This window comes from Podarcis liolepis, assembly GCF_965112155.1.
Source record: "Podarcis liolepis genome assembly, chromosome: 10".
NCBI lineage: Eukaryota > Metazoa > Chordata > Lepidosauria > Squamata > Lacertidae > Podarcis > Podarcis liolepis.
This window is the reverse complement of record NC_139562.1, coordinates 67,055,554-67,073,430: the sequence shown is the minus strand read 5'-3', so window position 1 is coordinate 67,073,430 and position 17,877 is coordinate 67,055,554. Positions and strand designations below refer to the sequence as shown.

Here is a 17,877-nt window from a genome sequence, read left to right as displayed (position 1 = left end):
CAAAAAAGAAAAGAAAAAAGGATATTGATATTACCCTCACCCCTCAGCAAAACTACAGACTACTTTTAGCCATTAAGCAGTCTCTTTACTGCTCAGGTAGATCGTAAGGCAGCCTTCAAAAGGGAACATGATAAGAACAATTGTTCCGACAGCATTACAACTATTTCTTTAGAGAATACAAGCTTGTAAAAATCCTGATTTCCCAGTTTGCCCTTTCAGTATATCACTGTAGTGGAAAATGCAAATTGAGCAAAGCCCTCGTACCCACTCTCTCCTCCCTTCCCCCAATATCAAACAAGATTACTGTCAAGAGGTCCTCAGTTACCAGAACAGGCCATTTTGAAGGCATAAATTTGCTCTCCATTGGTTTTCATCAAGCAATCATGAACACTGATTACATAAATTTAGCCCTTTGCTGCTCATTTTTCTTTATGGGATTTCAGCCATGGACACGTCCTGTTTTTGCAGTTTCTCCACTCAACATACAGCGGTACCTCGGGATGAGAACAGGATCCGGAGCCCCGCTCACATCCTGAAGCAAACGTAACCCACGTCTGCGCGTGCACGGGTCGCATTTCGCCGCATGCACTTGACGTCATTTTGACCGTCCGCGCATGCACGCATGGTGAAACCTGGAAGTAACGTGCTCCGCTACTTCCGGGTCGCTGCGGAGCACAACCTGAAAATACTTAACTTGAAGCACATTTAACCCGAGGTATGACTGTACTGCCCTGCTCAAGTTTACATAAAAAATAGTTCATAATTTGACAGGGTACAGCTTCTTGAAGATTCGGTGTTGCTCATTGCAACAGAGCGCTCTCAGACACATTTCAGTCGCAAGTATGCAAATAACTACTATGACCAAAAAAAAAAAATGGTCTGGGAAGTGGGGTGGATTGCATTGGCTGGAAAAAGAAGCCGCATGTTTAAGCATTTGCTCACACTGGACAGGGTAGTGATTTGGAGTCTGGACCCAAGGGCAATGCAGAAGAACAGTCAAGACCAAGAAGACCGACCAGAAATGCAAGCACAATAGAGCTCAGGCAAACCTCCTTGATCAAGCAAAGCTCAGCTAATGTCGGGAGCTGGAGTCAGGCATTGGTCAGCAATAAAAAACCACAGTGTTCGTGAAGTGAACACTATTTCAAAAAACCCAAAACAGTGCAGGCCTAGCAATCGCAGCAACTCTTCCCAGTAGGTCTTGCCCCAATGAGGCCGTTGCAAGGACTGAAGGTTCCTGCCTTCCCACAGCCGCTTACACCTCTTCTCCAGGGGTTTTTCCAAGCAGTCGCGGGCTGTGTCTGCACACAACCAAACTCTCCTCGGTACTTTTCTTTTCTCCGCGTATTCTAGGAAACCAAGAGGAGGGGGAGACCCCCTGGCTTCTTCAGCAGCCTGCCTCATCTCTGCCTCTTGGCCTGCCTCCTCTGCAGCCTCCACTTCTGCCTCCGATTCTGGACTGCTCTCTGCCACAGCCTCTTCCTGCTCACTAAACCCTGTTGCCCTTTCTGCTTCCAACATGTCCTCCTCCCAGTCTTCTCCCTCTGACCACGCATTGCCATCCCACCACCAATCCCTGGCTCTGAGCCTTCTTCCCTTGTGTGATCCCTAACTGCTGCCTACCACCATTCCTCTGCATCCAGCCAGTGCATGATATCTAAAATAGGATCGTTTTTAATACTTCTTCCTGAACAGGAAGAACCAATGGACACTCTGGGTGGGTGAAGTCAGGCCAGGTCTTGGTGGTTCTTCCATGAGTCTACGGTTACTCAGTTTCACCACAGAGGGCAGTAATCAGCAGCTGCTGAAAAAGTGCAGAGATCTCCTGTTTTTAGATCTTGCATTATGAATGTAGGGACAATAATATACAGTACAGTCATACCTCAGGTTAAATATGCTTCAGGTTGAGCGTTTTCAGGTTACACTCCATGGCGACCCGGAAGTAATGGAGCACGTTACTTCCGAGTTTTGCCACTCGAACATGTGCAGATGCTCAAAATGACATCACATGCATGTGCGGAAGCGGCAAAACATGACCCACACGTGTGAAGACGCGCAGTCGTGTGTTACGTTCTACTCAGGACGCGAACAGGGCGCCGGAACGGATCCCATTTGCATCCAGAGGTACCACTGTACTTGCTTTGGTTAATGATACACATGTCCTTAACTACTCAGAAAACCCATCCCCTTCAAATACTATTAGTAATAATAAAATTTAGATTTATTTTTTTATGCTATGCTTCTTCCAAGGAGCTCAGGATGGTGCACAGGCTTACCTTTCCACATTTAATCCTCATAACAACCCCTTGATATGGTTTGGGCTAAGAACGCAACTTCCTCACCATGTGAGCTTCAAATCTAAGCAAATATTTGGTCCATGGCCCTAGTCTAACACTAACCCTGAAACCACATTGCTTCTAAAGTTATCACATACAGCAGTACAGGGCCCAGACTTTAGTGTCCTTGCAGCAGACATCTATATACCCAACTTTGTACTCATACAGTTCTACCCCTCCTATCCGTTTCCTCCCCTTCGTTGAAAGTATGCCTGGTTCCCTACAGTAAATACTGTGAACAAAGCTTCAAAAGACTCTAGCATTCTGTTGTCAGTTTCCTGGTGTAGAAGGGAAGAGCTAAGCCTCAAGCTGGTGCTTAGGAGAAAAGCATTTATTCTGGCACGCAGGAAACCAGAGAGTAACCAGTGCATTTTGATTGGCACACTAGGGTTTTCATTCTTCCAGAATACAATCCTTCCCCTCCTAATACTGGCTTAAGGCTTGCTTCTCTTCTCTTGGATTCTACTTCTGGAATTATCTCTTCCTCTCTTTTGTTGCCAATATGCTTTCAGAATCGATTCTTCTAGTTTCCCCCCATGGATTCTGAGTAGATGTTGTTTGGAATAGCCAAGACCAATGGCATTACCAATGGCACAGTACTGCTCTCTTTCAAGTGAGTTATTGCATAACTAAATGATCGCTGCAAGCACAGCCTCTCTTCTGCTGATAATTAGCCTTGTGATCAAGGTCTACTTTGTACTGGGAGCGTCACCAAATTTGCGCTGCAGGCCTGCTCTGCAGAATTGTCTCAAAGCGAACAGCCACCAGAATTAGGAAGCATATTCTTCAGACATTCAGTTGGTCTATTTGTTCATTGATTTCTACAGCTTGCCAAAATAGTCCATGTCTCAGTGTTGGGTACATATGACAAAAGGACTGTAATAAAATGTTCCCATTGGGGAAATGCTCCTTTATATCGCCACAACAAAAGCTTGTGACTTGAAGTCTATTCAGAGTTCTGCAGAAGACTTTTTAAGCTCTTCATATGCCATTTCTAGTGTGGTATCATCTGTAATATGGGGGGAAAGCAGGAGGGAATTTGCCTCTCCACACTCAGCGATCTATAATTAGGCTTGCAAGCCTTTTGGCTTCGACCTCATGGTAATAAGAGATGTGTTTGAAAATGTTATAGCAAGAATGGGAAAAGATCCAGGGAAAGGCAGAAAAATTAAATGGAAGCCAGAATTAAATCTGATTTTCAATTTCCAAGGTCCTAGATCAATGTTGTTCAATACTTGATTTCTGGATTTTCATATTTGACAAATATTTTAGATGCTGTAAAATAAGCACTACTGTAGTTAGGGCACTCTATTATACTCCTAAAAACATGAATTTTTTAAAAAAACACATAAAATATATTAGTAAAAAATAAAAAATTGGTATATATAAAATAAAACATTAGTATATATAAAATATATACTCTAGCTAACAATGCATCATATCTGCTGGGGTCTTCAGTAGTACTGAAAAAAGCTGGCTAACTCAGTTGAAAAATTGCTTATTAATCTTTTGTGATGATTCTCTGGTGTCCACCAATTGATATCTTTGTTTGTGCATTGCACATATATGACCTGCGATGAATGAATGCGATGAATATGCTTTAATTATTCTGTCGACTGAGTCAATTATTCCGTTATATGTAGGATATGATGAGCTATGCTCAGGAAACATTTTGCCACAAAAATTGACATATTCTAGCTCATGCACTAAATTTATGCTAGTAGATCAATTGCACAAGCGGAGGTTTCCAGAATGAAGATGTTCCACTCTTCTGCAAATGGTGTTTACTTGAGATAGCTAAGAAATATGCAGAAGACAGGATGAAGTAGTTTAACTCTCAGGTGGATCACCTTTGGTGCAAAGTGATGAATGTGGTAAGGTACTGATGGTAAAGTTTCTATTAGGCACCAGACTTGGAAGGAAGGGTTGGACCATATGGAAACAAGGAGGTACTGCTGCTTGGATAAGTAGATTCCAGCCTACCAGTTTCTGAAAGCTGAAAAAGCTGGTGGTATTTCAGTACCTGACTGGATTATATTTCCATTTGGCTTCTTGTTGACTGCATTATGGGGACGGCAGTCTTCTTTTCTCCTAATTAGCCAAGTCAGGAAAGTAAGCAGGCCCAAACATTCCGAGGGGAAAATTTTGATTGGCTCAAGTTCTTTGCTTATCTGTGTTGAGTATTCTTTCAGCAGATCTTTATACAGCCCTATCAGAATGCAGGGACAGTTGTCCAAGTCCAAATATTGTGCTCTTGTGTTTTTTAGCCACTCCTCCGACTCAGTCAAGTGAGGGGATCCCGCCTTCTCTCTGAGCAGAGGGGATTGGGTGGGCTCGTTTGTCCTAGTTTCCGAGTTTCCCGATAGTAACTCCTGCTCCGGTCAGGCCTCAGGGGCCTCGTTTTTTAAAGTTAAGCTGGTGGTATCTCGAATTCAGATTTTGAGAGTAGGGATGTCAGAGAATTCCAATGAAAACAAGAAACAGGAGTGGGAATTGTCTATGTTCTCTTATTCATCTCAGGTAAATCAATCAGGATTGGTATTATCTACTGCAATATCACCATAGTGGACAGTGAGACACATAACTTAATTGCTGGCAGAAGGCAAACTGCAGCAGAACAGAAACACTACTGCATATGACAAACCCAGAGTGGAGTAGAAAATGATGCCCTCTTACATCCCTAGCTGAGCAGAATGTGTCGAAAGGTGACTCAAGATTTGTGCTGGATGGGGCAGCAGATCAGCAGCATGTCACCATCAGTGTGGGGGAAGGGATAACATTTTCTGGTTGTTCGGAAAATCTTATGTTAAACCTCTGTCAACTCCAATCCCTAGGAGGCACCAAGCAGAATTAAGAAATTGTATTCACACAATTTTATACTACTATAAAATTGGGGGCGAGGATTTTTACACACACGCCTATGCTCCCACCCATTTTAGGCACTGCCCCAGGAACAACCGCGTTCAACTTACCTCATAGTAACTTCGAACTGCGTTACAAAATGCTTCATCAGCCACAATTTGTGTCTCTCCATTCAGGAAGGCCTGAAAGCGCTCCTTCACAATCTGTAGCTGTTGCTTGTTCAGCTGGAGAGAAAGCAAAAGTTCAGTCAGCAAAGCTACACATTTTGATTCGTTCCAATATTTAAAAACTCTTAGTTGTCCCACACATCAATTTCCTCCTTTAACTCAGTATGCCATTACTTTCAATAACTGCTAGCAACCACACCTGGATAGATAGATATTAGGGCTGCTATACGTCTGGAATTTCCCGGATGTTCCCAGAATTTGGCAGCCATTTTAAATGTTCGGGAAATTTAAATGGCAATCCATTGTGGGAGTGGATTTTTTTTGTCGGAATTTTAAAAAAAAATTATTTAAAAACTTTTGGGGGCATAGCTGTCAATGTTTCCCTTTTTAAAAGGGAAATTCCCTTATTACAAATAGGATTCCTCACAAGAAAAGGGAAAAGTTGACAGCTATGTTTGGGGGGATATTTTGGAGAGAGAGAAAACGCTCAACAAATGTAGACAAAAAACACACAAAACCCAATAAATAAAAACCTCAACAACCTTTGTGTCCAGATTTTCACTTCCCGAAATATGGCAACCCTAAGATAAAATAGATAACACAATTTTGTTTATGCTACAAAATCTATGTAATTTGTTATAACAGAACAGCTTTAATTTCATGTTCTGATAGCCTACAGTCACACAATAATTTCCTGGTACTTTTACCATTTCCCTGGTTAAAACGGGCTCATCCTCTATTATTAAAATCTGAAAGGTTTCCAACTGCACAGTGGTGTGAACACAAAGAGATGGAGGGAAGGGTGTGCATGTTGCTGCACTCTCACCCCCAACACACACACACGCACACACACACACACTTCACTGTACTGTACACACTTTAAGCAGCAGAAATGAGCTTATGTGCACGATGGGAGAGATGTTATCAAGGCAGCAGCATGAATGGAGACTATAGGCCATATTACAAGAGTACTACGAAAACCAGGAAATTTAAATATACCTTTTCCCCAATTACTGTGAACCATTTCCCTGCCCAGAATCCCTAACTGGGACAAAACATGTCCCAGTTTTGCCTGAAGATTTTTCAGAATGATTACTCCAAAGATCAGCAAGTAGCTTAACTGCTCAATCTAAACAAAACAAGTATTTGTTCCCCCCCCCTCCACAAAACTCAAACAAGAATGAAAACCTTAAGACTTGTAGCACTAAAGGCGAACAATTACACGCCACTTTTGTACATCAAAACCCACCATAAATAATAGTTAGGAGTCTTATGTCCTAGCAGTTGTGGGCCCAGACATCATGTTCCTCAGTCCCCAACCCCACAGAGAATCCAAAGACAACAGACTGGTTTTTGGATCAAAACAGGCTACATCTTCATTGAATACAGATGAAAGAGCTTTGGCTTGGGCAATTAAATACTTCCAGCCCGATATTCTGTCAATCTGTGATATTCTGGTCAATCTGCGCAGGGGTTTCAAATAGGACAACACCTGCAAGGACTTCTGTCTGGAAGAGTGCCATCAGTCTGGGCCCTGGCTGGGCATGAAGAAATGCCCCCCCCCCCGAATCCCTTTAACAGGATACCCAGCGTTTGGAGAGGCACATAGAGACTACAACCTCCCCTTCAGCCCAGGCTGAGGTTTCCCCAATGCCCAAACAAGTTGTGGCAATTGCTATGAGGTAGGCAAAACCACCAGGCTGGATCCAATTTGACCGGTGGGCAAATTCCTACCTGGCCCCAGAACACGACGGCCACCTTAGCCACAGCAAGGTCATGAAACCACCACTTGAAATGAGGGAAGTGTCACGGTCCGGTTCATGAGCAATCTAAGACCTGGTAGGGGACGTCAGGACCAGGGGCAAGATGGTGGGGTGGGAGCAGGAACAGGGGTCTAGAAGGCAGGAGTCAGGAAGCCAAGAGTTCAAGGGTCAGAGAGCCAGGAGTCAAGAAGCCAAGGGTCTGAGAATCAGGAAGCAAGGAGTCACGAAGTCAAGGGTCCGAGGATCAAGAAGAAGGGAGTCAAGAAGCCGAGGTTCAAAGATCAGGAAACAAGAAGCCAAACGCAACAAGGCAGGAAGCGTGTTGCTGTGGCAAAGAGCCGATGGTAAATGTTGACCTTATATCCCTCCCCAGATCTTGCCACCAGGTGCTGTGAGTTACCAATCGGCTTCACCTGTGAGGCTGCTCCTTGCCTCTTCAGAACAAACTTAAGAAGGCCCCAGTCCTGCAAAGTCCTGTTGGTCACAGGGCCTGGCTCCTGCACACACACCTGACAGGAAGGCAGGTGGGGAACCCGACAAGGGAAATAACAGGTAAGGGCTCCAGGTGTGGGCTGTTTAAATGGCCAGGTCGTGGACCTGAGAGAAGCCTTCCTACTCCATCAGCTCTACCCTGTGTCCCAGTCTGCACCTGAGCCTGCACTCCCATTTGCCACTCCCAGGTAAAGGCTAGGATTCAGCTCCTGATAGGCGGCACGGGCTTACACATGAATCACCTGTCCGGACTGGATGCTGATCCCAGTATCCCCCGTCAGGGTCTTGGAAGAGCCTGCGCTGCAACGCAAGGGTGAGCGGACTTGCATTCAGTCTGCGTGGCTTTAGAACAGGTATAGTAGGGGAGGGTATATGATAAATAAATAATAATAATAGAGTGGTACCTCAGGGTTACAGACGCTTCAGGTTACAGACTCCACTAACCCAAAAATAGTACCTCAGGTTAAGAACTTTGCTTCAGGATAAGAACAGAAATTGCATGGTGGCAGCGCAGTAGCAGCAGCAGGAGGCCCCATTAGCTAAAGTGGTACCTCAGGTTAAGAACAGTTTCAGGTTAAGAACGGACCTCCGGAACGAATTAAGTTCTTAACCCGAGGTACCATTGTAATGATAATGTATTATTTATTATTTATACCCTGCCCATCTGGCTGGGTTTCTCCAGCCACTCTGGGCGGCTCCCAACAGAATATTAAAAACACGATAAAACATCAAACATTAAACAGGGCTGCCTTCAGATGTCTTCTAAAAGTCAGATAGTGGTTTATTTCCTTGATATCTGATGCGAGGGTGTTCCACAGGGTGGGTGCCACTACCGAGAAGGCCCTCTGCCTGGTTCCCTGTAACCTCACTTCTCACAGTGAGGGAACCGCCAGAAGGCCCTTGGAGCTGGATCTCAGTGTCTGGGCTGAACAATGGGGATGGAGATGCGCCTTCAGGTATACTTCAGGTACTGTTTTGCTGTTCTGTTTTCCTTATTTACTTGTTTTTGTCTTGTGTTTTATTCTGTGAGCTGCCCTGAGATCGTATGATGAAGGGCGGCGTATAAATCTAATAAATAAAATAAATAAATATTGGAAACCTGCGGCCCTCCCAAGTGTCATAGAGTCGTAGAATCGAAGAGTTGGAAGGGACCAAGAGTGTAATCTAGTTCAACCCCCTGGAATGGAGGAATCTTTTGTTGGGTTCCAAACTTCCATCAGCTCTAGCGAGCACTGTTAGGATTTTTATCTCACCAGCTGCTCCGAGAGCAGCACAATGGTTGTTTATATCATGTGAGTGTCTGAGAGCGTGAGACAGGAAGTCTCAGCACAGTCTCAGTACTGTGATGAAGTTACTTTCGCTTCTGTGTGAAGTGTGCTCTTCTGTACTGCTGCTCAGAGAGAGCAGACACGCTGATGGATTCTCTGTGTATAGACTGTAAATAAAGTAGTTTAGAGCTACTGATTGTGCTCCTCTCAGGAGGGAGGGGTCGCTTATTACCGGTCTCTCTGGACTGAGGAAGATTTACAGCCAGAGGGTGACCACCGGAGAGATGCCCCGGTGTCTTGGGAAGGTGGCGGCCTTCCCAGGCATTTTTCCAACAAGCACAGCCAAGTTCACAACATCTGGAGGACCACAGGTTCTCCAATCCCTCCATATACATTTCAAGCGTCCTGAAGTGGAAAGTCCAAAACATTAGCCTCTAAGAGGGCATCAAGCTTTCTAGCCACCTGACAAATGTGGTCTATACTTTCCTCTTCGACAAGACTGTGTCATCTTGAAGCTGGTCATTACAATGTTTCCCTGACACATGCTGCATCGCAAATAAACCGCTGACAAACAAATGCTAAGCTTTCTGCCCATTTCCTGCAAAAACACACACAGAATTGTTTTATTAGGCAGGCATAATGTTTATTCTTCTTTGCGCAAATCAAAAGGCACTGTTTGCTAATGAAGGCACATTACAGTTTGCCATACTCATATTATGCTAAATGGTTTCACTGTTCTCCGAAATGCTTTGCAATTAGATACTGTTACCAGCTCTGTTTAACTAATACTTTAATCATTTGTAGCTTCGTGTTGCAAAGCAAATAAATAGATGTTTAGAACGTTGAGGTCTCAATTTTAATCTGTTTTAGTATTTTAACTTTTGTATGTTTGAAGGGAGGGTTGTGATTCTCCCCTTGTTTTACCTTTTAGGAGTATTTTGCAATCAAGCAGCGAATGAATTATATGAAATATAAATAAATAAATAGCAGAGATATCACTGCCTTTGTCAATCTGTGTGATTCTGTTTTCTAAAAATGCAGTATCGTCTGAGTTAGTTGCTGCTGTCTTTCTCCTATGGTTCTTCCAAAATATACAGATATGCCAGTAGGTGGCATAACTCTTTTGTGGCTGAAGCCCCTTTTTCTAGTAACAGCAAGCAAATAAACGCTAAACCGGGTATTTAATTTCTCCTTACAGAAACAGGCAAGCAAAACCCCCACAAAAATAAGAACTGCCTCTGAGATTCTTACTGCGTACAAGTAGTTAAGAGGATTATGATTCACTACCCAAAAAGAAGCAAATGCAAACTGATGAAATATGCTGGGAATGATACTGGAACAACTGCAACTACTGTCTGAACTTTTTAATCTCCATCACTTTTAATATCTGTTACAAGTCTATGCAGTTGGGCAAATGACTACGTGGTTATCTCCTGCTTCTAAAAATTAGTGCAGAATGATAAAATGCAGCAATTAGGATGGCACCACCACCACCCTCCAAAGAGAGGGGTGCAAAAGATGGCACAGATCTGCATAAAATTAACATTTCCCCATTTTTCTGTATGGACACAAATTCTGGGAAAAATTACTGATACAGTGCATCTCACCGTAGAGAAAGCAACTGTACCTGTTCAGTCTGTTGTCCGGGTGTTTACTGTGGATGAGCAAATTTTCGAGGCCCCTGTAATCTATTCCTAGAGTCATCACTACTTGAACTAGTTAGCCCTTCAAGTAGAGGACTCCTTCAAAGGAGTCTTAATAGAGAGCGGTCTTCTGTAAAGGAAGACAGGTGACCACTATAGCAGCAATACAGATCACTATGGCTGGCTTCGTCATATTCTGTGGCTGCTGTTGCTTCACCCATAGTTACTGGCAGGTTCTGTTGCTATGGATTAAAGACCAATCCCTCCACTTCAGCATTTAAAGGACCCCTGGATGGTTAAGTCCAGTCGAATTCGACTATGGGGTGCGGCATTTATTTCCTCTTTCATACCTATGGAGCCGGTGTTTGTCCGCAGAGGTAAATGGCGTTTCCATGCACCTTGGCTTCCGTCACGGTGTTCTGTTGCGCCAGAAGCGGTTTAGTCATTTCCTAGTTTTTAATTTGGGCGACGAAATGGTTCATTGGTTACTATATCCTCAAAGACCAAAGCAACATATTTATTGGTATATGAACCAACTTTTTAAAAGAGGTCCATAAAAATATTTCCCACCTCTCTTAGGCCCAATTTCACGGTTGTTGTTTTTTAAAAAAAGAAGACCATTCGCTTTTAAGCCTTCTGCATCCTCTGTTGTTTCACTATTAAGCCTCTGAAGCCATCTACTGTGTGTTATTTTAGATTATCCATTTGTGCTTTATGTATAATTTCTTAAAAAGATGAAAAAGCCTAGAATAACATTCAATTTACACCTTGAAATCAAGATCAGTCACAAAAAGCGCACACCACCACACAAACAAAGAACCAAAACTTCAGAGGTAACTGACACACACCAGTTCTTCAGACAATATTTTTTTCTCTTCAAAACTCTCACAAAAACTACAGATATTTAACTTATTTCTAAATGTGGAAATCCTACTTCAGACAGAAGTCTAACTTAAATACCCGAAAAGCACAAAGGAGAAAACAAAAATTCTGTAGCGGCGTAAAAGACTAACAGATTTGTTACGTCCTAAGTTTATGTCGACCAGAAAAACACATGAAGAATGAAGGAAAAGCAATTCTAGTAATGAGACTTTAGAGCTTGGTGGAATATCTTCCTCACTCAGAGTCACCTGTCATGGAACGCTAATATCAACCAAGAGGTTGACTTGGGAAAGTCTTACCAACTAATAAGGTTCCCAGCCCTGGCCCCATATTAAAATCCTTTGCAGGATATAGTTTCCATTTCTTGAATGGACAGCTCAGTGGCAGAAAACCTTTCCAATTAGTTATGTGATCTGCATTGGGCATCTTCCCATTTCACCCAAGCACAGATGTGGCCATAAAAGCTTAGTGTGGTTTCTGCAGGCACAACTTGTCTCATATAAAACTTGGGTTTAATCTTCTTAATAAGTTAGTAAAGGAAGAAAAATAAAATGCTGGTCTAACATAAGGATGCCAGAAAACACAATTATTCAGGGAGGACTATCAAAGGGCCTTCCTTAGCAGATATATGACGCAGGTAGGGAGCTAAGGTAGCAATAACTTCTTTTATGGGTTTGATTTTCTGCATTTCCCATCTACTAAATACAATACACAAGTTCATCACTGGCTGAAGAAAAAAGTTCCAGATCCCCTCAAATGTGCATTTATTTGCCCTTGCTGAGTTGTCAGAGAGTCCCCCCAAATGTTATTTTTATTATGCATTCATCATGATTTGTGCTCCTACGAAATTGTTATGCAATCACACTTTCAATATTATTTGCCCCTACAAAGGTTTTGGGGCAGTCCTACTGCTTCATTTGCAATGAAGTGCATTTTAAGGCCAAGTTAAGAGCTCTGAGAACTTAAATAAGAAAAGTCACTTGATCCAGGGACAGTCTACTTATATATTGGTCCATTCCTACCTCTTTTCCTTAATGGCGACTGCTCCTGCTCAGGCTGCACAGACAAAGCTTTTTGTTTCCTGAAATTTGTTCCGATTTTGCAGATAAACTATAACTAATAGACTTCTACAGGATGTGGTATGAGTGTGTGAAAACAGTCAAGATTCAAGGATCTCTAGGCATGTGCCTCCAGATGGTGGAGATAATCAGGCACCATTCTAGCACCCAGGCATCTTTACTTGGTCGCAAGTGGCTGATGTTGTTGTTGTTTAGTCGTTTAGTCATGTCCGACTCTTCGTGACCCCATGGACCAGAGCACGCCAGGCACTTCTGTCTTCCACTGCCTACCGCAGTTTGGTCAAACTCATGCTAGTTGCTTCGAGAACACTATCCAACCATCTCGTCCTCTGTCGTCCCCTTCTCCTTGTGCCCTCAATCTTTCCCAACATCAGGGTCTTTTCCAGGGAGTCTTCTCTTCTCATGAGGTGGCCAAAGTATTGGAGCCTCAGCTTCACAATCTGTCCTTCCAGTGAGCACTCAGGGCTGATTTCCTTAAGAATGGATAGGTTTTATCTTCTTGCAGTCCAAGAAGTCTCCTCCAGCCCCATAATTCAAAAGCATCAATTCTTCAGCGATCAGCCTTCTTTATGGTCCAGCTCTCACTTCCATACATCACTACTGGGAAAACCATAACTTTTACTATACGGACCTTTGTTGGCAAAAGTGGCTGATAGGCAGGGGCAAAATGCGCCTGGCTAATTTTGAACACTGCTTTTTGCCATGCCAGTGGCAAAAAAGCAACTTAAAGCAACAGCAGTTGCTCAGGGAAGCTGGTGCCCAGGTGGCAGAATGCCTTGCTGGTCCTATCTGGCATCTCCAGGGTTCAGATGAGATCTAAGAGAATTTCTGTCAGAAAAGGAAGGTAATGGTTTTAATCATTACATAGTTTGTGCTAGCAAAATTGAACCATTAACTGACAAGGCTAGCCTATGTGTTTTGCCTCAGTTTGGCTGACAGGCTCCAACAAAAGGAATATTACTTTGTAATGAATGCCACACTGATCTCAAGGTATGCGCGAGCCTTCATCAATGCACAAATGGACTTCCCACTTTCCTTAATTATAATATATATAATTGAAAAGCATTTCCTGCATGGGGGTTTGCATCAGGCTAGTAACTCCCCACCCACACCCCGAACAAACAATAATCCCCAGGTTTCATTTTAAAAAGTTTCTAGAGGCAAAATATACATTCACTATCCCTCTGGTAGAAGAGGGTTTTTGCTAGCATCCCAGTAATGATGTATGGAAATGAAAGCTGGACCATAAAGAAAACTGATCACTGAAGAATTGATGCTTTTGAGCAGGAGGAGACTCTTGAGAGTCCCATGGACTGCAAGAAGATCAAACCTATCCATTCTTAAGGAAATCAGCCCTGAGTGCTCACTGGAAGGACAGATCGTGAAGCTGAGGCTCCAGTACTTTGGCCACCTCATGAGAAGAGAAGACTCCCTGGAAAAGACCCTGATGTTGGGAAAGATTGAGGGCACAAGGAGAAGTGGACGACAGAGGACGAGATGGTTGGATAGTGTTCTTGAAGCTACCAGCATGAGTTTGACCAAACTGCGGGAGGCAGTGGAAGACAGAAGTGCCTGGCGTGCTCTGGTCCATGGGGTCACGAAGAGCCGGACACGACTAAATGACTAATCAACAACAACAAAACCTGCTCCCCCTTACAGCATTTTATTCCTCCATTGCTCCCCACTCCCACCCATGATTTCCTGGTAACTGGAGAAGTTGTTTATGATTGTTAACGTTATACAACCACAGTTTAATTTCTTCATTTTGAAAACTGATGCCACCCCCCCCCCCCAGACTTCAGGTGTTGCTTGGGAAAAAAAGACCCACAGCTTGAATGTGACTTCCTGTTTGCCTTTTTAGTCCACGATTCGTGTTGTTCGGAGTCCTCAATTCTACCAGCGCTGCTGCCTTTAAACCTGCTATGCTATTACTCCTCCATTTCTCCCAACCCATTTCCTGTATCACTCCCTTGTGTAAACTGAAAGCAAAGCAGGTACACAACAACACACCATCCATTGTGCAGCCAGGAACAGATCAGGCTTTATAGACTGAAAACATGTCATGCCCATTTCAAAAGAAGTTTGTTGCTCATCAACTCTTAGAACAACAGGAAAGAACTCTCTCCTTTACTGAAAGAACCAACTCTGAAAAGGTTATTTAAAAATAAAAAGAGCTAGTCAGAAAATATTTCATATTGAAAAACAGTTCTGTGCATCCATAGCTATTGCCCTTAAATCTTATGCCCCATAAGTAAATAAACAAAAATGAAAGCATAGCAAGGAAATTCTGCTAAGAAATCTACATAAAATATTATTCTTATATACTATATGCAGAGTAACATATTTGGGGAAAAGGAAATCAGTTAAAACGTTCCAGTTTCTACAAATCATCACTATTAATAGGAGAAATGCAATTTATGACAGTACTTTACACCTTAAGGGAACTGAATTTAAATAGCTGAGTCAGTTTGCCTTCTACGTGTTGAATACTAAACAGGAAAGTGTTTCCAAAACAAAGCTAGCTAAATGTCTGCCAACTGAAACATGACTTTGCATCATGCAAATTTCAACACTAAAAGACGCTTCACTCGTGAACTGACCAAATGAACAAAGAGCATGTTTAGGGAAGCTTTTAATGTTTAACAGGTTATTGTATTTTAGTGTTTTGTTGAAAGCCGCCCAGAGTGGCTGGGGGGACCCAGCCAGATGGGCGGGGTATAAATAATAAATAATTATTATTATTATTACTATTACTATTATTATTATTATTTGAAGACAAGGTAGTATTGGAACTTGCATTATAAAAAAGCACACATAAAACAACTAAAACCCACTCAAACATTTTATGTTACTAATCTCATGATATCTAGAACAGGACAGAAATATACGCAATAGCTTTAATGAAAGTAATATTATCATATACCATCCATATCAGGGAATTTCGTAGATCAGTATCTTTTGTAGGTTATATATCTCAAAGAAGCGGGGGTGGTGGTTTAAGGCTGAGTTGTGGTTCGAGGACCCGATCCCCCCAAAGAGGAATGAATACACAAGGACACGTGATATAAGGTTAATGGGCAAGAAAAGGCCACAACTTTATTGATTACAGCAAGTGAAAAGGTATTGGCTTAGGCATTGGATTACGTCAGCTGACTCCACCTCCTCAGAGAGGGGTGAGTCTGAAATGAAGGGGGTTTATTCACCAGCCTGTTGATGCTAATCCAACTATAGCCTCTCCCCTGATGTCACCGAGGGTCGTGCCATGGCCTCCCGCCAAGCAGACATCGGACAGAATACACGACCGCCAGATTCCTTTAACGGAATACCCAAAAATTGAAGGCATAGGCGATGGCCACACCTAGCCCTTCGACACCACAACACATTATTCCAATGCCTATCCTACCCACCAATACCACGAGAGTTGTGACGATTGCTACAAGGTAGGCGAAAAAACCAAAAGCCTAATGCCAAATGGAAAAATTCCTACCAGGCCCCCCGGACAACCAGGGCGACCAACCTAAGGTCCATAGCAAGGCCAAGGAAAACTAAGACCCTGAGCTCAAAGGGAGTGGAGGGTGGGTGAATTGTGACGGGACGACGAAGAGTGAGGCAGAGGAGGGGCTGGCGCCGCAGCATTTAGGCTGCTGAACACGCCCCCTCGGAGGCACCTGGTTGGGTGCCTGCCGATGGGCGTGGGCGCCAGCCAGGTGAGTGGGAGGCAGGGGGCTAACGCCCCCTGCTAGAGGCGGGGCTCGGGTTCCCGTCCACAACCACTCCCCTCTCTTCCAGGAGGAGAGTCTTAGGTCACAAACCTATTATCATAGTCTTGAGAAACCTTTTCCAGCCCCAGGGTCACTTGCCAGTGGCGGGCAGGGCCAGAGGTGAAATACAACAAAGGAATGAATACAAATTCTACCTTTGTAGCATAGGCTAGCTCCTGCACATTCACAGACCTCTCTGCTTTGCCGGTAGGAAAGCAAGAGACCTTATCAGACTTCAGGGAGACATTTCAGCCAGGCAAAAACATTGGAGGAGGCAACTGGAGAGGCGATGTGGCCTCAGAAGAGTCCTAAGAGCATAGGATAGCCAATCACACAAAAAAAGATTGTGAGGTATCATGTAGATTCTGTATTATCCTACCTACCAAGAGATCATTCATTCACAGTTTGGATCTTTACTGCATGCAGAATAGCACCATATGCCCTTGAGAGGAGGAGAAAAAAGAAACCAACATCCTAATGGTGACTGCAGGTGGTTCAGTTGATACAGAAAGCTCGCCTACTTTTTTTTCTTTTTTCAATTTTTTTATTAGTTTTCACAATATTATAAATAAACAAACACATAAGACAAACAAACATAAATCATAGCCTTATTGGAAATTACACTTATTAACTTTGTTAAGTGACTTCCTCGCTTCCCCTTGGTTGAATTTCATTGCATGTCCTTTTAACGGTTTTCCAAATCCCAATTCTTATAAAATTTAACTTAGACATTAACATCCTTAAATCTTCACCTTATGGAATTAAACATGTTAATTCATCACTTAACATAAATAAAATCCTAAGCCAATTAAGTATCTGCAAGCTGTTTTCAGTTAATTTGACTTAAATTTAGCTAGATAATCATTAAATTTAATCCACTCTTCCTGATACTCCTCCTCCTTCTGGTCACGGACTCTTCCGGTTAGGTCGGCTAGCTCCGGAAAACCCATCATCTTCACCTGCCATTCTTCTGTCATTGGTAATTCTTGAGTTTTCCGCTTTTTAGCTAACAAAATATGGGCAGCAGTTGTGGCATACAAAAATAATTTAACATCTTTCTTGGGCAATTCCAAACCTGTTATTCCAAGAAGAAAGGCCTCTGGTTTCTTTATAAATGTATATTTCAACATTTTTTTCAATTCATCTTCAATTCATCTTTCAAATCTTTTCCCAGAAGTCTTTCACCTTGGGACAGGTCCACCACATATGATAAAAGGTTCCTTCCTTTTCTTTACATTTCCAACATATATTGTCACAGTTGTGATATATCTTTGCTAATTTTAAAGAGTCAAATACCATCTATACATCATTTTCATTATATTTTCCTTTAACAGAGTACATGCGGTGAACTTGACCCCTTTCTTCCACAATCTTTCCCAATCCTCAAATATTATATTTGTCCTACATCTCTTGCCCAATCTATCATCACAGATTTAACTCGCCTACTTTTGGGAGAGAGAGGCAACAAAAAAACTGGGGGTGGAGAGATAGGAAAGGGCCGGCTGGAATCCTGAACAAGAGAACTCCATGGTGGAACATTTTGTTGAAAGCCCCACTTGCCCACACTGGCAAGGGGCTGCCAGTGTCTACGTGGTCAAACTTGAAAAAGGTCTTCTGCCATCTT

The 17,877-nt window shown here is 42.9% G+C and overlaps 1 protein-coding gene across 16 annotated transcripts in view; it reads right to left on the bottom strand.

The window, feature by feature from the left end:
• Positions 1-17,877, bottom strand: part of CADPS2 (calcium dependent secretion activator 2) — a 368,776-nt gene that overhangs the window by 282,679 nt on the left and 68,220 nt on the right. For all 16 annotated transcript variants that reach the window (XM_083463298.1, XM_083463307.1, XM_083463306.1 and 13 more), the window contains exon 2: positions 5,309-5,422. In XM_083463298.1, coding sequence (XP_083319424.1) covers positions 5,309-5,422 — 114 coding nt within the window. The remainder of the gene's footprint in view (positions 1-5,308; positions 5,423-17,877) is intronic.